At 38.6% G+C, this 24,889-nt stretch overlaps 1 protein-coding gene across 3 annotated transcripts in view; it reads left to right on the top strand.

Annotated features, from left to right (window-relative positions):
* The first annotated feature begins 4,957 nt into the window (after positions 1-4,957).
* The window catches only part of PLPPR5 (phospholipid phosphatase related 5), an 83,117-nt gene continuing 63,185 nt past the window's right edge, over positions 4,958-24,889 (top strand). For all 3 annotated transcript variants that reach the window (XM_082765608.1, XM_082765606.1, XM_082765607.1), the window contains exon 1: positions 4,958-5,263. In XM_082765608.1, the coding sequence (XP_082621734.1) occupies positions 5,033-5,263 (231 nt within the window). In that variant the 5' untranslated portion in view covers positions 4,958-5,032. The remainder of the gene's footprint in view (positions 5,264-24,889) is intronic.

Here is a 24,889-nt window from a genome sequence, read left to right as displayed (position 1 = left end):
TCCCTGTGTGACTCATGAAAAGTATAATTCCTATTTTGGAGCTAGATTAGTGATGTGGAAGTGAAAGTTAAGAGTAAAGTTGATCATGTCTCACTGCAGACCTTTAAAAGATGGGTGCTAGTCTAAGATAGTCCTCAAACCTTTTTTCATTATTGTGCAAGTGATATCATCAGAAGTTGGTATTTCTCAGTATGGAATGAATGGCACTTTCAGAGGATGATTCATCCTGCCCTATGTAGTAGAGCTTAGTCACCTACTGGAGTTGTCTCTGTATGTGAACTACATATTAAGACCATATGAAAAGCCTAGTTTAGGTGCTTAACTTATCCGAATCACATTGAGGGTGTTCCGGGATGCAAGATCCCGTTTCTGATTCTATGCTGTGCTCCTCCCTCTAGCAAATGATTTTCCTCTTGCATTATGATGGTCCTATAAACATAAATTTGAGTAGTACTTTTCCCTGGATTTAACATTTTAATCACAGTTGGATGAAATTTGTGAAAAACAAAATAAATTAAAAAAATCCTCTATTGCAGATATTCCTTTGCTTCCCTGATTATTCTGTGGTCAATGCTCTTCTAAAGTTTTTATGTAAGTCTCCTTCCTGCTATTTGCCAATTTTGCCTGGATAAGCCAGAAGGTCTGTAACAATTCAGTTCATTCTGTCTCTTCCCTGCTGCTGTATCATCAATGTAGATGCAATATTCCCTTCTGAGTAGGCTGGTTTAATGTAATATGGAGATGTAACAGGGAAACGTCCAGGGGGTTGCCAGATGCTATCACTATGATAAGGCAGGAAAGAAAAAGGTAAAAACAGTTGGATGATTTGATATCAATTCTTGTTCTTCTTCCCATTGGGAAAGCTTTGAGTTGACTGTATTTCTTTACTGCCTTCTCTCATAGCAATATTTTGTAGCTAGAACATTCTGAAAAAAGTGGTGATGTAAAGCATGTGAAAGGTTAGTGAATTTGTTTTCAAATTGGAAATATATCTCTGTTATAAAGGTCATGATTTCAGAATATTACAAAACATTGAAGTGAAGGTTTCTCTTTGTCTGCACTGCTCTACATTTCTTGAGCTGATATTTCACTTAAAATTAAGTAGCAAATGAAAATAAAAGTATCAGGGGAACTTCTGCTCTGAGGTCAGTGGAACTATTTCCAAGAAAGTTAGTTTCAAAACCAGTCTGTCTGTCATCAAAGTTTCAACTGACGATTTTACCAATAGACTTCTGAAGCAAAAATTGTTGGTTTTGGGCTACTGTTCTGCTGTTTCTACTGCTCTGCTGTCATTGTATATCACCAATATAAATCAGCAGGGAATACTGTAATTGTGGAATATATTTAGCTGATTGCATTAGTCATGGGAGATTGTGTTCTTGTGCTTCTGTTTTGGTTTGATTTTAATACATGCTTGCATATTTAACTGTGCAACTAATACATACCATGTTCATTATAATATAAAAAGTAGCTCTGGCATTACTTGATCAGCTAACTGCATATTCATGAAGGCAAGCCATTGATGTGCAGGCCATGATTACAAAGTATGTTTGCAACAATGGGAATTTGTTTATGAAAATTAAAGTAAATATTCTCATGAAATAAATATTCTCAACGTATAAATATGAAAATTAAAATAAAGATTTAATAAAATATTAAAATAAATATTATTGGCCTTTCTCCTTTCATAACATTCCAAGCATTGTTTGGAGGTTGGACCTGCCTTACCTATGTATTCCTAAGCATTTTATAAATTCATTACTGTAACAAATTGTATTCTACATAGTGCAACAAACTTCTATGAAGAGAACAGTAGCAAGTATCAAGTCCACGTATGTTTTTTAACTGGTGCAAGTAAAACAGAGCCTAATCCAAATTTTAAATTATCAGCTACAAGAAACTAAGCCTTTCAGTTCTGAACCAGTCATTTGGCAATATGCAAATAAACGAACATGCCATTAAAAATAGCAAGGACAGAGCAAGAAATCTTCCCTAGTCTCTTACACGCACTATTAGTGCCTTTAGGAATGCTGCCATGGTTGCGCAATACTGCCAGAAATACCAATCTAGCACTGTATATAGGTACAAGAGAAAAGAATCTTGTCTCCTTCCAAGCTCTGAGAAATTACCCATACAGAACCACTCTGTGTCCCATGTATGTTATTCTGGAAAGTAATAAAACAGACAAACCAATCTGTAGTGTCTGTTAACATGGCAGATAGGAAATCTACATTAGATTGCATCATCCACACTATGCATGAATATCTACAGGTCCACAGTCTGATGCAATCCATTATAAAAGGAGCTATATGATAGCAGATCTTGCAGCTTGGGAGATGTTGCTAGTAGTAACAAAAGCAGATAGTAGATGGGCATAAAGTAACTTTAAACAGCTTTCTCCATGCAATTTTTAGACTGTTTTTCTTAGTCAGATGTGCCAATGGGTAAATATTTGGGGGGCAAAAAGGAAAATGCATTCAATATATGCAAATTCACAGTTACTAATATCCACTGCAGAAACAGTCACAGATCTACAGGGGTTTCAAAGAGGTGGAAAAAAATAAATTTTATCTACTTTCTGCTTTCAATTTTATTTTATTTTTTTGCATCTGGTCATCCACCCTGTAGTTGAGCCACTTGGTATTCAGTGAGGAACCTGGCTATTTTTCACACATGATGATATTTGCACTAAAAATCGGAGCTGGAGAAAGAGAACAATTCCCTCACTTCCTCAGTGAAGCATCAAGTTGACCATCATTTCTGAATGAAAAACGGAGCCTGACTTTTATTTTATTTTATTTTATTTTATTTTATTTTATTTTATTTTATTTTATTTTATTTTATTTTATTTTATTTTATTTTATTTTATTTTAAAGTTTTTCGTCAGTGATCTGAGTCTCCTGTCAATGAAGCTGACTTTAAAACTCCTCTGTGACTTAAATCCTGTGTTCTCTGGTTTGCAGTTCTGTTAGCCAGTTCCCCTGTAGTGTCTGAAGCATGGGACACTAGATTCAGCCAAATAGATGTATTCCTGCCTGTTGCACACCATGTATTTGAATGACTGGAAGTCTAAATATTGTCACTTGTAGAGTAAAAGAGAAGCATGAACAAAGTCTCTCTTCATTGTAATGCCTCTTTAATTTATTTTTTTTTTTTAATAGCCTATGCTTCATTTAATGGCATTCAATATATACTTGATATAACATTTGTCATGTGTATCTACACAAAAGACAGAGCACTCAGGATACGGATGCGTTCCTGTACAGGCAGAAGTGTTAGTGATTTCTTTTAGCCTTAACAAGGGAAGGCCAAGGGTATTTCTTATGTTTACCAAGGCTGCAGAGAAGAAAAAGTCAAAATTTTCCCCTTTTGTTTCAAGACACAGGAGGGGGGGCAGTGGACCCAGGATGGGATACAGGAAATTCTGGTTTAGAGTACAGAAAAATTGTTTGACGTGTCAGTGTTTGGACATGGAAACTGCTTGTCCTGGGTGGTTGTGGAATTTCTATCCTTTGAGATATTTAACAGGTTATGACATGGCCCTAAGCGACCTGATCTAACAGGACCTGCAATAGCTGGTTGGACTACATGACCTATAGAGTCTTTCCAAAATCCTTCAGTGATTTTGAAATTAGCTTCACAGCACTTTGTAAAGCAGGACTTCGTCCTCTAATTCTTATATGCAATAGTTTCCTTGGAATATCTATAAACAGAAGTTGGCTTGTAATAGACTGGGAAATTTAGAAGTATTTTATTAGCTAGATACTGGAACTTCATAACTCAGCAGTGTACTACTGTACCACAGCCACGGCAATCCTGGGGTGCTGTCAGTGCTCCTCTGGGGCACCTACCTAAATACAGCTCAAGAGCCACGTGCTGCTTGCTGCAGTCCTGCTGGTGGCTTTGGCCTTTGGATCAGGCCTCATAAGCTGGCAGTGTGGCTCATTGTGTGCAACCTGCAGGATGAAATTAAGGTTTTTACATGTATGGTAATGGGTAGTAGACTTTGCGCTGAAGAAGGGGGGAGAATAATCTCTGTGCTAGGCAGAATTCACCACAAGATGTCTCATGTCTCACTACATATAAATCACAAAGGTACGGAGCTATCCAGTTATGGTTGGTGAACGTAAGGCAAATGGCATGGTTTGGGTTATTCTGGGGAGTATGCTAAGAACACACAAAAATAGACTTAGAAGTGGAATCCAGACACGAAGACTGTTCTACAAGAGCCGATTAAAAATAGATACATGGAGACTAACATCACTGAAGGCGAACACAGCTCTCACAGGAGGAGGAAAGCGAACAGTTCAGACCAAAGTACTGCCCTGGAAGAATGATGACACGTTACAGAACAGGGCTATCTGCTCCCCTTTGCCTTCAGTGAGTAAGCCAAGGGCAATCCTTCAGGCCGAGGTATCTCTTACAGGCCGTGACCATCCGTAGCACATTTTGTCATGTGGAAGGAGTACCTTTAAGTAACTTCTGAGCTTTGGCTTTTGGAGGGCAGAGCAGCCCCTGTGCAGGTGGAGCCGTGTCCGCTCTGGCCACCGTGTATTCTCGGGGCCGTGCCCGTGGGGATTTCTAAGTGGAAAGCTTTTGGGGTCACTTGGGTGATTTCTCCCAGCGCTGAAACCGCCTCTTCTCCTCCCCGGGGCTGCTGCTAGGGCCGTGACCGCCTGCTGCCCAGCTGCCCCTTCTCCCTGTGGCTTTGGCCACGACTCCCTTCAGCAGCGCCCCGCACCGCAGAGCATCTTCCACCAAACCCGAGGTGCGGGGGCGCTGCCGCGGCGCGGAGGGAACGCTCCGCTGGGGCTCCCCGCCGCCTTCCTCCTCCTCCTCCTCCTCCTCTCGGGCCGGGTCCCGGCAGGGCGGAGCGGAGCCGCCCCTCCCGCCGCCGCGCTCCGCCCGCCCGAGCGGTGCCGGTGCCGGTGCCGGTGCCGGTGGCGGTGCCGGGCCCCCGCCTGCCCCGTCCCCGCCCGCGGTGGGTGCCGCCGGGGAGCGGGGCTGCCGCGGCCGCCGGAGCCCCCCGTCCATGCGAGTGCCCTCTCCGCTCAGCAGCATGCTTTACTTCCAGATGGTGATCATGGCAGGGACCGTGATGCTGGCTTACTACTTCGAGTACACCGACACCTTCGCCGTCAACGTGCAGGGCTTCTTCTGCTACGAGGGCGCGTACCGCAAGCCCTACCCGGGCCCGGAGGACAGCAGCGCCGTGCCCCCGGTGCTCCTCTACTCGCTGACGGCGGGCGTGCCCGTGCTGGTGGTAAGCCCCGGCCGCCGGAGGGATGGGGGGACCGGCCGGGGGGCTCCGGGGAGGGCCGGCGGTCCGGGGGGGCTCCGAGCCCCGGCCGCTGCCGCCCCCCGGCTTGGCATTTATTTTTAGCGCCCGTTTATGTAAGGGCCCGGCTGGCTGCTGCCAGCCCCGCCGGGTGCAGCCTCCCTCGAAGCGTGCGGCGCTCGCAGGTACGGGGACTACCCGGGGAAGCCCGGCTGCTGGCAGCCGTAGGGTGGTGTTTCACCCAGCGCTAATTAAAAAAAAATAATCCTCTGTCGGTTTGTTTGTTTGTTTATTTTGAAAGTAGGCTGACCTGTGAAAGGAGCAAGGAGCAGTTCTGCTCGATTTGGTCGTTTCCGTGTGTCACAGTGACTGATGGGGGTGCAAACTAAACCGGGGTCTCCAGTTTAGTACGATCTTCTGCCGGTCTTGTTTAAGAAGATGCATCGAGAATGAGTCTTATTGGTTTTCTTCGCTTTGGGGAAAAAAAGCTACGAGAGAATTGCTGAATGCACTATTTGCATTGTCAGATAATGAGAACATTAGCATCATTTAATAATCCCCGACCATCCTGTGGAGCACAGACTAGGCGGGGGGGGGGGGGGGGGGGGGAATGAGATGGGAGTACTGAACCATCAGGGATGGATTATATACAGACTCAGCAGGTGCACACAGTTACACATACACAAACTCCTTGTAAAGAGTTTGTTTTAATGAGCTGTTATCATTACAAATCAAAAAACCAAACCCCTTTACAGTAAGAGGAGGCCTCTTAAGGTAGTGGTTATTAGTTTCACCGATTCATTCCTTTTCAGGAAATTATCTAAAATGTGAGAACAGAAAGCTTCATCAAGCTGATGCTGTGGTTAACTGCAGACGCTTCTGTTGTGCATCAGTGTCTCAGATGGCATCCACTGTGAAGTCTTATGCACAGCTTTAGTGTTTGAGACATCAGGCTGCATTGGGATAATTTATAGCAAGTTTGTTCTTTTTTTCTTTTCTTTTTTTTTTTTTTTTCTTCTTCTTCCCTCGGGAACGAACTAATCTTTAGCAAAAGATGTTATGTAACTATTGGGGTAAAATTTCCTTTCTGTTACAGTATCTGTTAGATGACCATTTTATTTATCTGTTTTCATGATCTTTTGAACCCTCAAATTCTGTTGAGATTTCCATGTGCTTTTTGTTTCTTGGTAGTATTTTTCTGTTGCATGTGGCGTTTGTTGTACTTTTAATTATATTTCTTCTGTTTGGCTTAGGACATTTTATAGAGTATGTCAGATATTTATGATGAGCATTTCTTCTTCCTAATGTGTGTCAGCAAAACGGATTGGTAGTTGCCATTCATTTCCTGGGTGTTAGATGATGACGTCAGAGAAATCTCCTAGACCTTTGGCTTGGCAGTCTTATAATTAGCCTTGCTAAATACCTAATAATGGAATTTAGTGATGGTTTACTGTTCTTCCTCTCCCTGTTCCACTTCCACAGGAAAATGAGATGCATCGGTTGGTCAGGGCACGGAAAGTCACATTGCAGGTGACTTTTGCACATTTTTATTTTATTTTATTTTATTTTATTTTATTTTATTTTATTTTATTTTATTTTATTTTATTTTATTTTATTTTATGTAGACATTAGCCTTGGGGAAGTCTCCTGACTTCAATAGCACTAAATCTAATCATTAACATTATTAAATAAAGGAAAAAATATTCAGGCTAGAGACAAAATTCTGACTCTCCAAGGGCAATCCTCCCATGCTTGGTGTTTCCATGGGATAACTCTTGCTCAGTCAGGCAGGGTATAAAAATTCTCTTTCATTGAAAGAAGCAGTGAAGGTGATATTTCTTCACCAAAGCTACTTGTATGCTTTTAGCGGTAGTGAAACTCCCTTACGAAGATTACACAGGGGTGAATTAGATTTTGTTCTATTTCGTTTCTATCTCATCTATGGAGGTTTGAACATATGTGCTCTGTGTATTTTTTTCCTATAATTGAAACATGAAAACAAACGTGACAAAGATGTATTTGTGCCTGTAAGGATACAAAGACAAACCTATGGAAAAATGGATTTATATGAATTAAAATATACTCTTGTTTGCAAAATCACTGTTGTTATGGAAAATTGTTTATTAAATGCTATGATTTGTGGGAGTGTTTCTTCCAAATTTTCCTCTTTCATTCCATTCTTTTGACATAGTGCTTTGGACATGTTAGTCCAAAGCTTCTAACTAGCTGTACCATTTTGTGTAATATTTATTTATTACTTTCTATTAGCTTGGCATGTGGAGTTAATGCTCTTTTGGGTGCTTTGAAATAGAGCATCAGAAAGTCTTTATCTTGATGTTCAGGGTAACTAACTTCTTATTGAATTGGGGCTTGTCAAACTGGAGCCAGGATATGCTTCAAGGTAACCCAGGCTCCCTTAATATGACTCAGTGATGGGTTCCTTTGCATTGAATTGTATTCAGGTTGCTCTAGAATGACAATAATTGGATTTTCCAAGTGACTGTCCTCTTCCCACATACCTGCTGTTCAAAAACTGATAAAATAAAATAAAGTGCCAGTAGTAGGATCCATCTTCATAAGCATCTCATCAGTAATGGGTGTCTTACTGCTTTGAGGCTGGCACACAGCTGCTCATCCAAACTCCTGTGCCACATCTGAGCTTGCGCATCCAAAATCCTGTGCCACAACTGAGCTACAGTAGCAGACTTGTCCAGCCATGCAGTCAAGTGTCCACACACAGGGCAAAAACATGCACGTGCTGAGACGTAAGTAATGAGTTGGGTCATTTGACAGGGATGTATCTGCAAGCACAATGCTAATCCTGAAAGCTTTCAGGTTAGTCTTTCAAATGGTGCTGCCTAGTAACATGCTGCTGCAGCATTGCTGCCACGCTTCCATTCTTGAGTCCATCCGCTTGGCCTTCCTTTCTGCCCCCTGTCATCCCAGGGCAGATGCAGCTGGTTGTCAGTCATAGATCTGCAGGATTTTGAGCTGGCAAATGGAGTCCTTGCACAGTAGCAGAGATTGCTTGCTGAACTGTAATGCTTGACTTGCAGGTGCTCTGCTACAGGGAAGTGAAACTGGGGCTAAAGGAAGGGAGTTTCATGCTCTGCATTTGGGGCTTACGGAATTTGTACGTGTCTTTTGTCAAATATTTCAAATATCCCTTGGGTCATGTAGTAGCTAGAGAGAAGTTAAATTGTTGAGCTATTCACTTCAATAGTAATCGATCTTATTGTCCATGGCTGCTTGAAGATCCTATAACTTCATAGGTATAACAGCAATTGTTGAAAGCCTGTAGCAGCAGTCGTTCTATAAGATGAGAAGAGCTTCTTCCTTTCCCTCTTTCCAGATGGTTTCCAATCTTTTAAGCAGGATACATTACATCATTGGTTTTCAATCTGTGTTCTCTGATGGATTATCTCTGAACGGTATATGCATCTGTTAAATCTGTAGCTATGAGTTCTTCCACTGGAGAATTTTGAGGGCCTGGATGTCTATTATTATTATTATTATTTCATTATTTTTTAGGCTGGAAATAAAAGCAGCTTGTAATGTAACAAAACACATGCTCCATTCCAATACTAGGCTATTATTCATGGAAGGTCTCCTAAGTCCTACCTTCAGGCATAGTAGTGCCTTGAGTGAGTGGATGCATTTACATCAGCAATCTTAGGCAGACTAACAGTAAAATGTTCTGCAAAATGGAGAAGGGGTTGAAATTGCTATCAGAAGAATGTAAAAGCCTGAAGTAGGAGATTCCATGGTGGAAGAGACTCCCACACAGGCAGTGTTGAAGTCCTCCCATTTGTCTCTGTGGCTCAGGTTGAAAGAGGAGCGCTGTCTGGGCATTCCTGTGCTTTTACTGTCTGTGGCAGTGATAGCTGGAATTCTCAATCCTTTTTTTCTTTTAAGTCAAATGTGAGGGTAATGAGCAATGTGCTCTTGATTTGAGTCTACTCAAATATTCAATAAGAAAGAAGTGGTAGCTGAGAGCTCAGTGCTATTTAAGCCATTTCCCAAAGTGCCACTTTTTGCTCAGTAGGCTGGTTGCTTTTTTAGACTTCTTATGACAGATGTAGCTTGGGAAATATACGTCAGTATAATCCTTTCGCTTCCAGTTAGAAATGATTTGTAAAACTGTTTCAGAATCTGGAGAGTGATCAGTTCTGCATTACTTCTTTCTGATAGATCTTACTATTTTTTACCTCTCTAAAATACTATTATCTGTACTCAAGGATTCTTTCAATGGCTACATACACTAATATGGATCACATAAAATGGAAAAAATATTTAAGTAAATAATTGGTGTAAAACTCAATGTATAGGACCTATGATGTATGCTGACTGGTTCACAAAAGCCAGGAGGAGATAATGACACATTTAACTGTAAACAGTTTTATTATGCTAATGATGTTTGGTTTTATTTCCAAGTAACAAACAGATGATTGTAGTACTTATTCATAAAATATACACTTTTATGTGCTTAGATGAATTCCTAGCATATTCATATATTCTCTGTAAACCAATTAAAGAGTGATTTATTTTAGAAATTCCTCTTAATATCATCATTGAAAAAAATATCTGCAATTCAGGCAAAGTACTGTATTGTATTTTTTTTAAGTAGACTGGATGAATCTTTAAATTGGCACATCCCAAGCAAGGAATGAAGGTAAAGAAAACAGACATTCAACCTTCACATTAGCTTTAGTCAGTATTTTTTTTTCCTGACTGAACAATTGAGGAAGGAATTTTGAAGCATGGCAAAAAATGACAAAAGTGAGAAATGTCACATGTTGAATTTACTGTATCCTGATGCTTTAAGAAAAAAACAAGACAATTCTTTGAATAATGAGAAAGAAAAGCTTCCCTTTGAAGAATCAGCAGATTTCATCTCTCTCTTCTTTAGTGTCTTTGCTGATCTCTTTCCAGGCCTGAGCAGCTCAAGACTGTAGTTGTGCAAAGACCTGAAGGAGATGCGCTGCTTGTTTCTAGCATGTAGATAGGGCTGATATGATTGGGCTTGTGTCTGTTTTCCTCTTCCTTTTTGAACCTCCTAGTTCCTATTTTCCTTCTTGCACCTATGATTCCATGTGCTGTGGCATCAGGAACTGATCTGATTTTGTCAGACTGAGTTTTCAAAATGTTCCTGTCAGAGTAGCCTTTTAAGCTGTAGAGTTCACTTTGAAATTACTTTACTCTGATATAACTTAGTGTTGTACATGAAAAAGGATGCTGGCTTGGGATCCATGGCTGGGACATCAAAACATTCTGTTATCTGTTTGTTATAACTTAAGGGAAAAACACAACTTAAAGTTCTGAAAAAGAAATTTCTGGAAGTGTCCTCTGGGAATTTGCTGTGACAGGAATCTGAATTCCCTTCATACCTGAGAACTTTAAATGCTTTTCATTCCTGACCTCAGGAAAAAATAAAATAAAATAAAATAAAATAAAATAAAATAAAATAAAATAAAATAAAACAAAATAAAACAAAACAAAATAAAACAAAACAAAATAAAACAAAACAAAATAAAACAAAATAAAATAAAACAAAATAAAATAAAACAAAATAAAATAAAATAAAACAAAATAAAAGCAATACCTTCACAAATGCTTTTTCCATCTATTTTATGCTGAAATTTTCTGCTTCTTGGCTGATACAAAGCTACTTTAGCTTCTGTGGACACTTTGATACTATTGGGAAAAAAAAAAAAAAAAGCATGGAGGCAGAATAAAAGACTTTTCTCCTGTTCTACTTCTTGAAGTAGAAGTGGTTTCTGTGCATCCTGAAGGAAACTAAGCTGTTTTGTCACTTCTGCCAAAAAGAAATCAAGAAAACTTGATAAATAATGCAGGGATGCACTGTTGTCAGCAGCTCTGTGTTACAGGGCAAAAAAAATCTTAGAATGTGTAGTGAGGTATTCAAGTGTTCATTTCTATATGCATCTTCTAGAGCAAAGTAAAGGAATTGGCCAACAAAAGTGTTCAGTGTGTCCAGCATTCTGTCCAGGAGCAGTAAGCTCTTTTTCTATATATTTAGCTGCAATATTCCCAATAATGTCTTGGAAATTATAATGATAATGCAATGGAAGATTAGAATTACACATCCAGCTTCATATAAATTGGGTACACCAGTTTTGTCCTCTGAAATCAAACAGAAATGGTTTTACTTGTGCGCCTTCTGCCTCTTGATATGTAACCTGTGTCACTAGTCCTGGAATATCTTTGATTAGTGAGAATTTAGTGACAGGACGAGGGGGAATGGGCTAAAGTTGCACCAGGGGAGTTTTAGGTTAGATGTTAGGAAGAACTTCTTTACTGAAAGGGTTGTGAGGCATTGGAACAGGCTGCCCAGGGAAGTGGTGGAGTCACCATCCCTGGAGGTCTTTAAAAGACGTTTAGATGTAGAGCTTAGGGATATGGTTTAGTGGGGACTGTTAGCGTTAGGTCAGAGGTTGGACTCGATGATCTTGAGGTCTCTTCCAACCTAGAAATTCTGTGATTCTGTGTGATTCTGTGAATTTATTTGTGTACTTCTCTTGCTGGCACATTTGACAGCTGTGAAGACTTTACGTGAATAAGTGATTGCCAGAATACTTTGTTTACTCTGTGATCAAGTTGTTCCTGAAGGGCCCTTTTGTTCTCTGTCTTCATAACTCTCATTGAACCTGTGTGCACAAGTTCAACTTTTTTTCTTTGGTAGTCTTCTTCCTTCGTTTTCACATTATTGTTGTTATTGCTGCTTTTATTTTTAATATGCAAAAGTCGGGGACTTAACCACTTTTTTGGAAAGGAGGAAGGCTGGCAGAAGATGTTGATGCTGAGAGGCTATTTATATCGTGTTCTCCCTTTGTGAAGGGATAATTGCATTGCAACTTTACTTAAGAATAAAAAATAAATCACACTGTTAAGGTCTGCAGTAACTTTGTGTACCAGATGTCAGTATTGGCCTTTTGGGGCACATAGCAAGACAAATACATGGTTTGATAGTCTGATGCTGTTTTCATCCCAGCATATGACCACTAATCCAACAGAGCTGTAACCAGGAGAAACAATAAAAGATTCAGAACCATTGTGTTTTTTTTCCACAATCCTTCTTTATCTGTCTGTGTTCCTCTTGTGTTGTGATGGCTTACATGAACAGTGCCTGCAGAAGTAATGTTTCTACTTCCAATTGAATTTATAATTTCTGCCATGCTTGCTATGCACACAGCTTACAAACGCTAACAATCTCAGGTCCATATGCTTCATCCCTTGATGGACTCTCTGGATGTAAAGTGGCAAGCAGATGTGAACAAGGCGGACAGGGTTCTGTTTGCAACAGCTGAATGCCTGCTTGTCCTATAAATGATGCACTTATGTTTAAGTGAGGAAAATGTTAATCCAACTGATCCTGCCCCATACGATTAGGGAATTCGTATGCATTGTTTGTAATCTGAAATAGTAAGCTTGAGGTAATGATCAGTTGCTACACTGAGCAGTTCTTGCTCATTGTACATCATAGAGGATTGAAGAGATTGGTCATTTATTTTGCATCATATGGACACCAGCAAAGTAGAAAAGTAAGTAGCTTTAGTTGTGTTTTTCAGCCTTAATCAGTGATTTTTTTTGCAAACAAAACAAAAAAACATTTACAATGTTCTTGCAGCTTCTCTCGGGTACATTGAAGTGCTTCATGGCCTTGGTTTCATCATGAAAAGGTTCTTATTTAGCTAAGATGTTGTATCATGTAGATTATAAGTAAATAGCCTAGCTGAGGTGGATATACCACATCTCCAGTACTCAGAAAACATCCCGTGGCGTGCTGTTTTAACAATGAATATCCTTTCTGAATATACTAGTCTTGATACTCATACATAGTAGCACAAATCTGCAGTTGAAGAAGTAGAAAGGCATAATAGCATTTTCTATCTCTGATCAGCAGCAGCCTTGCTTTGTTCAGATCACTTCACCCAGCCTTCAGGTGTGAATATAAATATATAACGTAAAGCACTAAGAAATCTGAGGTAGAAAAATTACTGGATATAATAATGTATTTTAAAGATCTACTTGTAATCTAGTAAATTTTTCAGTAACCTCTTCAAAATTGAATCTTGATCTCGGATGCTAGTTCCTGGTTAGGAGGCACCAAAAATCTAAAACAGAAAAAAACAGTCCCTGGGTTAAACTCTAGTGAAAAATCAGTAAGCTGTGAATTAAACTTCTACTTACCATTCTGGACAACATACAATGTTACCTGTAATTTTGCATGTATTTTACTAATGTGTCATAATTACCCAGTATATTATATCATTATATATCAATATTATATATAATAATTATATGGCACTCTAATTAATATGTTATACATATTTATTAATGTACATTTAATTATAAATTCAATATGAATGTGTTCTAAGGGGTTTCATCTTATGGACAGCTTTTTTTCCTTCTCTACAAATATACTTGTTGCCTGTCAGCTATGTAGGGTCAAGGAGTATGTCTGAAAGCATTCATTGCTAAACTAATTAGAGTATTTCTGGGGGAGAAAAAAAAATAAAACTAGTAAGAACAGAAGTCAGCCCAACAGTATCCTGTTGTTTTGGTTCTTTTTTTCCTCCTCTATATAACGTAACATTTTAAACCATTGGTTGTTTTAAGCTGGTATTTTTCATGCTGTCTCTAAGGGATCCGAGTCTTTTTTTTTTTTTTTTTTTTTGTTATTCAATCTCTGAATAATATTATGATAATTTTATTTGGTTACTTTGTAGTTTGTTTCTTTGTAAACCAAGAATTAAGTACACAAAGGAGTATGTGGAACTCAGCTTCACAGGGATTTCTGTGACCAGTCCATACCAATTTAGAGTTCAGACATGACTGAATTAATTCTGCTTAAAGATTTGTTAATTATGGGTCAGCTGAGCTGCAGTAACCAACCACGTGCCAACCTGCAGCCTGTGGGGAGGATGAGGTGAAGTATTTTAGTTTGATCTGCTTTAATTAAGACCAGCCAATATGTGCTGCCTGTTTGGATGTTGCAGGGCAGGTGTGTGGACTGTCTGTTAACGTGGCTCTGCTGACAAGTGGCGATGCCTGTGGTCGAACTGCTGCTTGCTGGTGTCTGACCACCCAGTCAGGCAGTTTTAGCACTTGCTAAAGGTTTGATCATATTTACATAGTTTGAATTTGGTGTTCAGAGCCTCTCTGCATCTCATTTTCTGCTTCTCCTGCTCCTACGGCAGGCATCCTTGGACCCGTCAGGTGTACCTGGGCTCTGCTATGAGACTGCTCTCAAGGCTGTGGCTGTTGCATGTTCAACAGACATGAGTCTGAGTGTCTGAGAGGCCCAAGGGAGGAGGCAGGAGCTGGGGCTGCAGGTATGCTTGTGTGAGTGATACTGCGGATAGCCCAGCCGATATGGTCCTCCTTGCCAAGTGCTCATGCTCAGCTGATACCAGCGTTTCAGTTACTCACAGGGACTCTTTCCAGAACATTTAGCAAAGGCAGAAGAGATCTATCAGTAGGCAGACTGACCTTGGGGTATATAAGTAGTCTGTGGACATTTGCAGCTGGCAGAATGAATGTCCGAAGCTGGGCTGTGAGTTCTGTCAGGCTTTGACTTGTTAGAAAGATCTGGTCACCCAAGCATGACGTAGATTAAGACTTTACTGCCTTCCTGTCAAGTGGCAATTGTCAAACTAGTCTTCTCTGTAAAGCACTTCAAGATTTATGTGTAGAAAGAACTGTATAAGAGCGAGGTATGTACTAACTGTTAATTAAATATTCAGTGCTACCTGGAATAGTAGGGCTTTCCTGAGATGGAACAATATATGTGAATGAGCAAGGTGCTGATAGAATCTTTTTATGGAGCCATTGTAAGAGTCAGAATTGCAGTTTTGCTAGGTATTTCTTTTGTTTATGAATTAATTTGTGATGGCTGTGTGATTTCTACAGTGGAAGAAATCATAAGACAGAGTCTATCTCTGAAACAAAATATATATATATATATATATTTTTTTTTTTTTTAAGTATGTGTGCATGTACAACACGCAGTCAGAAAATGATCAGATTTAGGTGTTTGATTTATATCCATAATGAAATTTACATTTTTAACCTTGAATGCCAATAGGAAATAAAATGCCTGAAAGAATTCCTTTGCCACACCAGAGTAACTAAGAAGGTTGTTCTGTTACTGAACAGGTGATAGTACCTTTCAACACAGCATACTTTGAACTTCTGTTTCTAGCAAAAGCTTAAATTTCTAAAATAACGAGATAACATCCAACACTGATTAAAAACACAATATATGTAAATACATTTACATAACAATGTATTTTATCAAATACTCCTTTATTGTCTTCACAGAGAAGACAAATGCCAGCTCTTACAAAGCCTGCCTTGAAGAAAGTAATGTCAAAACTTCACAAGATCTAAAATTGTTAAATAGATTCATTCATCCTTAAAACACTTCTCTCACCACTTGAGCTTTTTTTGGAGATATCTGATAAAGCCAGCAACATGTTTAATATTATTTTACAGTTCTATGCAAAGGAGTTGATCCTTGTTAAGGTAAACCAATATGCACTATTTTATGAGTGGAAGGAAATACAGGCACATATTGACGAAGAGTAGCTGGGCTTTTTTTTTTTTTTTTTTTTTTTTGGCTTATAGACTTTGCAGTTAGATTTCAGAATACCATTGCATGCCTAAAAGAGCTGTTTTTATCCTCTGCTGTCTTCACAGCAAAGTATACAATCTCCCCTCTGTCTTGTAGGCATTTCCTGTACTAGGAATTTTTTGCTAAAATTTCCCACTCTTGCTGCTCCTGTTTCAGCTCATTGGCTGCTGTGGTAATGAGGGCATTTGGGACTTCCTCCTAATTGAAGCACTGCATTGTGTAAACTCCTAAACAGGGTCAGACAACATAGTGTTGCCAGCTGCACATCTGCAGCCATCTGGATTTGTGGCAAAAGCACTAAAATAGACATTGTGTAGCAGAGGTGAAAGAGTGATGAGAGTGGTGCAAATCATATTTGCACAAAACTGCAAAGTAAATGCCCCATATTTGATCTGCAGTATATGCAGAATCATTATTGAGATCTTGCTTCTACATTAATACGTATCAAATAAAGACAAATGGGATACGCTCTGTGAAGAAGCTTGCTGCCTCATTCCCTACAATTGCACTGTTACATGAAGAGATAAATAATCATTAAAGCCTCTGATACTCATAAACGGTTCTCTGCTCCCACTTCTATGTCTTCATTAAGATTCTGTTTCTAATAAACATTGTTATTGTAATAAATGGATATATTCAAGCACTCTTAAGGAGAAATAATTGCACACCATCAAATTACAGCTTTCAAGACTGAAGACAGAGAGTCAGGTGAATGGTCAGAATTGTTTTCTGTCTGTACTTATTAGTTGTTTGGGGGGTGCCTAGATAAGGGATTTCTCTTTTCCTTTATGATCCTTTCTCACTGATCAGCATCTCTCGTGTCCTTTCCTGTGTGTCTCTTGAAGTCAGTTCGGGTTTGGGACTGTTTCATTCAGTTGGACTGCATGTCATGGAACGGGCAATACAAGGTGTGGTCCCTATTTTTCTTTGCAAGCTTTTGTTTCTTCATTTGTGTGTTGGCTTTCATGGGCATTAGAAATATGGGTTTGCTTACTAGGTAGTTTTACTGCTGTTTTTATGCTGAATGTAAGTATTTTGTACAAGTGATGTGAGACAGCTCAGAATGAAGTCACTGTTCTAGATGAATGCTTTGCATGTAAAGGCTTTCAAAGTGTTTTAAACTAATTTTATAATACCACATGGATCCTTTACCCTAATTGCAGTGTGAAGACTATAAAGTATTACTTAATAACAGTGAATTTAAGGTAATATACTTACAAGTGAGCATTACAGTTTTGGATTTTACTTTCTAATTTGCCTGACTTGTTAAAACTCCTTCCCAAACAGGTAGCACTGCTCCCTTCTAAAATTGGTAGGGCTTCCTGGTTTTATTTTAATATCTTCTTGGGATGAGATTCATAGTTGAAAACGATCTTCCCATTTTGTCTGCAGTATTCCTTTTATTCCTTTTTTCTACAATGCCATTGATTTTTCACAACTAATACAGACCCTGTTAAATTTAGCAGGGATGTTACCTTCAATTTTTAACTCGAAAAAGGTAATGACCTTAATGCGTTTGTTTGGCTTAAAATAATTGTAGAGGAAAAGAAGCTTATATAGAGGTCATTATAACTGGAGTGGAGTTAGTTACATGCTTTCAAAGAAAGCTGTTTTATTGCAAAACTAGTTTTTAATAAAATTGTTTAATAAAAATGTATAAAATTGTTTTATTGAGCTATTTACATAAATTTATCATAATAGATCAAATAGCAATGGCCAGTAATAAACCAAAGTCAAGAATTACAGGTGTAGGTTTTGCATTCATATATTTTGCCACAGTAAGCCAAAACACATTTTTTTGGAATCTCACAGGTATTAATCATATGTGCAGCCTGTTTTTTCCATAGTTACATTAAAACACCAAGGTGCTTGTACTGATAGGGTATTTGGCCCTTTGGTTTCAGTTGTATGATGAATATGGCATTTCAGTGAAAGTGGACTTCCTTGAACTGATCTCAGGAATAATGTCTGCATAATGTAGCTTGCCTTGAGTAGAAGTAAGATAGAAGCAAGACAGTATGAAAAGCAGGAAATTCAGATAGTGTCCTTCCTCCGAGCCTCTGAGAACAGTTGGCTCCAGTCATATACTGACTGTAAAACCACTAGTCTGTGACCAGAATCTTTAAGAGATGCCTTTTACATGATTGGTTTTTATTGAAACAGGGATGAAAGACCATTTATTTTGAATTTTGCAATTGAATGTTGATCTTGAATAGGAAAATGGAGTTGTGTAGATTACCTAGGGTTTAAAGCATGAAGTTACATAGCTGTTGGAAGTGATTGTTGGTATGGCTAAAATTATTACTGGTATTGTGCTCATCAAGGAATAATGCTTTCAACATGTAAAGAAGGGTTAAGAAACAAATCTCTCTCAACAGACAGAAAAAAAAATATTGCTTTCTTGGATAGCCAAGAAAGTACAAAGGGCCAAGGCCAGGCCATAAGGAGACACAGTCTTTTTCACATTTAGCACTTGAAGTCCAACAGAGTACCTAATTGATACGACTGGGTGCAGGGTTGAAAATCACGTTGCAGTGATGCTGTATGGAATTCATCTTCTAATAAGGAAGATAAATGATAGGGTTTTGAACATGCTTGTTTTTCCTTTGCAAATATTATGGTATTTTAAAGGTTGAAGCTAAGCACCTGAAAAAAAAGGTGCTGAAAATTTTGATGTGAAGTTGCTTTTCAAATTCCCTAATGACATAATTACATTAAAGCAACTTTTTTTTTCAAGTATCACTGATAGATCCAGAGAGTAAAATTAATTGCTCTTTGATCAGATTAAAACCCATCTTCCTAACTAGGTCTCTTTGTTGAGGGAAGTATAGAGCTTGGAAACTTTGGATAATGGCATCTTCAATATTTTTTTTTTTAGCAAAAAGAAAATAAGGAGAATTTAACACTTATATCAATTTCTCATTTAGATAACTTATCTGGTGTATTTCAGCCTGAAATAATTTTACTTTTTGGAACATGAATTGATTTTTTATGTGCTTTTAGAAGGCAGATTTGAATTGATCCTTCCTCTCCCCATCACCATTTTCAGATCAAAATAACTAGTTTTTCTTAGATGATGGGAATTTTCTCTAAATTAACATTTGTTGCTTTTGGATATTATTTTTTAAAATTAGAAAAGCTTTGTTACATGGGGAAAAAAAAAAATTCTCACCTAAGTCTTTTACCTACTACCATTTGGAAGGTGTTCATTGAGAAAACTTCTCAGTAATGTGGAACTGTGCCAGCACTTGGGTAGTTAGGAGCCAAGTGCCAGACAGTTCTTTGGCCTCCAACCAGCCATGTTAGCATTACTTAGCTTGCTTTTCTTGTGTCCTGGCCATTTCTAACCATTTCTAAATTTCGAAGGACTACAGTACAAAGCAGCCAGGTACAGTTAATGTCTGTACAGGTAATGTACAGTGGTACAAAGCATTCAGGAGACATGAGTAGGGGATGTGGGGCCAGTGCTTCCCCCTGGAGCCGCTTGCTCACCCCTCTGCAGGGCATCAGAGACTGGTCAAGCTGTCACGCCACAGCTCGCCCTCTGCAGTGGTGGCACACGGCTATTTTAACTGCACTCAGAATAGCAGGGGCCTGGTGACTACTTCTCAAAATGATCTTTTACATAAGCAAACTTTGCTCAGGCATTGTGTGTAGGTTTCCAGCACTAGTGACGGTGCTGCCGTGCAGATGCTGCCTGTCAGATGACGCAGCCAAACTCTAGAGGAGAAGAGATTTACACGTATGAGCAACTGCTCAGTTAGGAAAAAAAAAAGAAGGGAAGGGGAGGCAGAAGCCTTTATGGACATTGTACTTAAGTATTTCATTTTTATTGTGATATGATAATAAAATGAATAAGGAGAGACACTGAGAAGTGAGTGACAAAGCTGGCAAGGTCTCTGTGGTTACATGCTCCCAGGGTTACCTTAAAGCTTGCCAGTTATTACTGCTTGGTTAATATGTGCCTCCTGCTTTCATACAGCATTAACATCATTATGAAATGAGCAACTTATACCATTGTTACATACTGACTGTATGCAATGTATCACAGAGAAGTAAAGGCTATCTATCCCTGTCAGAATTAACATTACTATTTCGTGGCGTATAGCCATACTGCAAAGAAATCATTAAATAATATTTCACAATTAAACATATAACCTTATACTGGTATTTGTCTTTTGTAAATGGCCATGAATACCAAGACCTGTATTAAAATTTTGATTTTTTTTTAAAGAAGAGTATATTGTTTAAAAACAAAATTTGCTAGAAAAAGACTTACTGCCCTCCCTTCTTTTCTTGAGAAAAGCAATTTTTTTCCTATACTTTTCCCTATATCTTCAGAAGTTGATATGCAGTATGGTGCTGTATCTTTATGCTGAATGCAAGAGAGATATTTTCTATTTAATCAATAGCAGACATATTATCTAAGATTTATTTTTTCATTTTCTTCAAAACTCCTGGTCATTTTTTACTACAGAAAATGCGCTCCTGTGGAAATCAACCCAGGCATTTGCTGTCAGTTTAAGCAAGCAAGAAGCAACGAGAACAAGAAAAAACACAAAGAAAATGGCCTCAAGGGAAAGCTCTGCATAATGAACTTGAAATTGCTACTGCTGGAAATACCGTTTCTGCTTTTCCTGCCAGGGCTGTTACCTCACACAGCAATTTTAGCTTAAAACAGGGAGTGGAGCTTATCTACAGCATCACTGAAGACCAAGGTTTATGCTGCTAGATTTTCCAAACTCTAGAGACCACTATGCTCCGTGGCATGTTGATGGCATTTTTAAAGGGAAAATAGGCCAGGCATAGCCATGGGCTTGCTCAATGGTAAGAAGAAAAGATAATGAACACGAACAACAAAGCTTATGAAAGCCACATTTTTAAAGGAAATCTACCCCACATTTTTCAAGTGGGAAACTCGTAAGTGAAATTAATGGGGAGGCCATGCAACTTAAATGATAACAATTTGTTTGGAGATACAGAGATAATTGCCAAGATTTTAGTTCAGATTCCCAGCTTCCCATCTGCCTGTGAAAGTAGTACAAGGAAGTTCATTTTAGATTAAAAGGCAAAGCTGTAGGCTCAATGAGATCTCCTTTACCATGTTATGTCTTGCATATGGTCTCACAGAAGTCTTGGTTAGGGTTTGAATCTTGCCTACAGGAGAGAAATACAATGAATGAAAAGGAGACGTGAGAAGAGAAATTACAGTGCACAGCACTGTCAACAGTTCTCCACTCAAAAGCTTCAGAACACAGATGAATATTTAGTAGTCTTTTTAATGCAATAACTGCTTTTCAGTGTTACTCATCCATCTGAGCAGTTGCTGTAGCTACAGCATAACCCAGAGAATTGGCAGAAAGGGAACCATGTATTCTGCCACGTTCCCTGGCCCAAATGAAATATTTCATGAATGTTTGTATATCCAAAAGCAGATGATAGCAGGAAAGGCCTATGAACGTGTACACACAAATCCATTTCCTAAACCCAAATGCAGATGGTCATTATTATCAACCTTAGGTTTCAGAACTTTCTTGTTTAAATACATGAATGTACCCTCAGATATCTTGTCACCAAATGCATATTTAATCCTAACTTGAATCCTGGAGTTTTATAGAAAGTTATGTCATATAAGAAAGGTTAGTCCATAAAATAAACCTCATTAGTGGTTTAGTACTCTAGAAGTGCTGATTTAAGGTCATTAGTTTGTATAGGTGCTGGCTGTTAAAAATCTTATATTACTCTGGGGAAAGCTTTTTTAATGGAGTCAGTTTACTGGAAAATCAACAAGGTCAGGGCTGCTCTAGTTCTAATATTTGGAATGAGTCAGGTTTGACATTTCAAGTTGAGAAAACTCTGAATGTAGAACCAAGTTAAGAATATACTGGAAGGATGTTTTGGGGAAGGACAAATTAGATTTTTAAACTGACATGCAGTGCTAAAACTAGGAACAGTTTGCCTGGATTCAGAAAAATGACTAATACAGAAAAAATCTGAACTTATTTGGGAGGAAGAAATCAGCGTAGGGGATGTGTGCAAAACCTTTAAACATCCTGTGCAGTAAACAAGGATAGGGACAGGTATTTTGTGTCTAGAACTAAATATATTGCTAGTACAAAGACACCATGGGAAAAAAAAATCAGCTAGTAAGTTAATCAGGAGCTAAGAGGTGAAAGAAGAAGCGATATTAATTTTAGATCTCAGATCTCACTCCTCCTAAGCCGAGTTCCTGTCTGTTGAAAGGGTTGTCACATCGCCGAAAGGATATGATTGCCATGGAGATGATTAGAACTTTTCCTATGATTTAGATTTTGCTGTTAAGTCTATGGTTAGTTCTTATTGCTAGTTACAAAGAGTGCATTAATTCAGGTGATTTTTTTTTTTTTTTTTTTTTATCTCAGGTGATTTTTTGTGTTCTTTCTATTACACTTCATTGTGTGAAGCAAGACTAAAGGTATTCTGGACAGTATCATAGGGATGTAGTAGAACAGGGAGCTGATTGCTGTCTGTTAGAGCTTGGGCCAATGCCCACAGGATAGTATTTCTTGTCTTGCTGTTTTTTGTAACAGCTATGTATATTGCATTTTTATCTAAGGACTGGGAAAGCTATATATATATGTTCTTTAGAAAGCCTGTACTTTGTACTGTTACTGTTCAGGTGAAAATTGTTCTTTGTACTTCAGTGCTGTAGCTCTGTGTCAAAAGGTTTTCTCAGCCTTTGGGAAGGATGTTCTTTGCTTTTAACAACTGTTAAAATATCTGTGAGCTAATAATTTTAATATATGTTACTCTTCATAAAAACTGTAGTGATATACAATAGTATGCACCTGTCAGACAGAAGAAGGTAAAAGACACCTCCAATATCCTCACTTTTTATTTCACTGCAAATTACATTTCTGTACCTGAATTTGCATAGCTCTGTCCAAAAGGTTGTTGACAGAGCTTTCAGATTCTCTATAGCATTCCCCACTGTCAGTTTTGGAGTATTTCAGAAACTCTTTGCCCTGAGAAATGCACATGTTATTCTCTTGTCCTAAATAACATTTATTGACTTGTTACAGCTCACATATGGAGAGCAAAGGGCAGTACTGGTCCTTGTGATAGAGGAGATAGAGAAATTATTTCCTCCTGGAATATGCCAGGCATACAAATCACAGTAAAGGGCAAGAGGGAGATGGTTGTTCCTTTCCTCTACCCTCTAGAGCTGACTATTGCCAGTGGTGCCAGAGAGAAGGGTAAAAGGTTGCACTGGGTCTCCTGGGACTGACTGTGGTTGGAAAAGATTTTCCTTCCGTTCTGAAACATCACTGGGCTGATTACTGAGATGAGCTGTGCTTGTGGAGAAGGCTGGAGAAAGGGAGGACAGCTTATCTGAGCTGCCAGTACAGAAAAACACAGAATCTATATTTATTGCCAAATTCCAGAAGGATCAAAGTAAAGCCACAGAAGCATAGAAATGAGTGCCTGTTGTGCTCAGTGGTATATCCCACCCAGATTGCTTCTGAGGGTAGTGCACTAGGCCTGCTATAGCAAATATTTTGTCATTGCTGAATTCTGCCTTGTTCTGACCCTTGCACCTGTAAGAACATTTTTGTTCAGCTAAGAACTTGAATACTGATCCCTGCTATTCTTGGAGCGGTGGGTTTTCTTCATCCATGTCACCATCAAAGATGGGAAATATAATAAGAGGAAATTGTTGCTAGCAGCAAGGAACCAGATACAGCTGATGAAGACAAGTTGTTGGAAGTGACCATCTCTTTCTGTATAACTGAATGAGCAGTTATTCCATTTGCTGACCCCAGCTTCCCTGCAAACCAGAAGGAAAGAACCCTTGGTCATGATCAGCAGATTTAGAGACTCTGCTCAAAGCAGGAGAGTTGACCATGCTGGCTTCCCTTTTTCTTCTTTATCGTTTGGAAATCTGCAATAATTTCACTAAAATTTATTGGGTTTGGTGAAAAAAAAAAAAAGAAAATCAGTTAAGTGAGAATGTTCAGGTTGCCTAGTCCCTGATGTTTCAAGGGAGTTGCTGTGACTCAACATAAAAATCTTAGTGTTTCAATTCTCATCTTTATGAGTCATGTTAGAATTGTTTTTGGTTTTGTTTTGTTTTTCTCATGAGAGCTGTAGGAATTATTGGGATGAATTCATGTTATCATTGTCACAATTTTGATAAACTTGGATTCAAGATTGAGTTACATTTCATAAGTGTACTGATCATTTACTACTTATAGGTAAAAGAACTGTACTTCAGTATGCAGAAAATTTTCTTGCATCAAAGTATTGAGTGGATACTTGTTAGTTCAGGTACTCACGTTTCTGTTTCATCTAATAAGGCCACAAGGATCTGAAGCCAGAGTAAAGTAATAGAAGACAGCTTTTTCTCTGACAAACTGAATTTTGCTTGTTAAACACCACCACAAAGTTATTTTTATTTATGCCACATTATTTATGAGAAGCACTCTCCTCCTTTGTGTGTCTCAATTTAGCCAAAAGTCATTTGTATATATTCAAGAATAACTAAATAAGGTCATTAATTGCATTCTTCTGGTTGACAACAAACTGCGTATGAGCCATTTCCCACAGTTTTCTTTAAGCTGTGTGCTTGTTTTTTAATATATATATAAACAGTCCTGTCTGTAGAACTGTTCATATCTATAGTGATATATTAAAAGATTTATAATCTTCTGTTGGCTCAACGGTTTAGAAAACCTAGGCAATTAATCTGATTTGACAACATTATTTCTTGTATTTGTGTAGCATTAATGCTTTAATTTGCTGGTCTTCATTCCTGTTTAGCAGTGTGATGTACCTATCAGTAAACTTTAATGCTATATACACAGAATCATAGAATCATAGAATCATAGAATATCCTGAGTTGGAAGGGACCCTTAAGGATCATCAAGTCCAACTCTCGACACCGCACGGGTCTACCCAAAAGTTCAGACCATGTG

The sequence above is a fragment of the Aythya marila genome, assembly GCF_965140915.1.
Source record: "Aythya marila genome assembly, chromosome: 8".
NCBI classification, from domain to species: domain Eukaryota; kingdom Metazoa; phylum Chordata; class Aves; order Anseriformes; family Anatidae; genus Aythya; species Aythya marila.
This window is presented reverse-complemented; position numbering and strand designations above follow the sequence as displayed.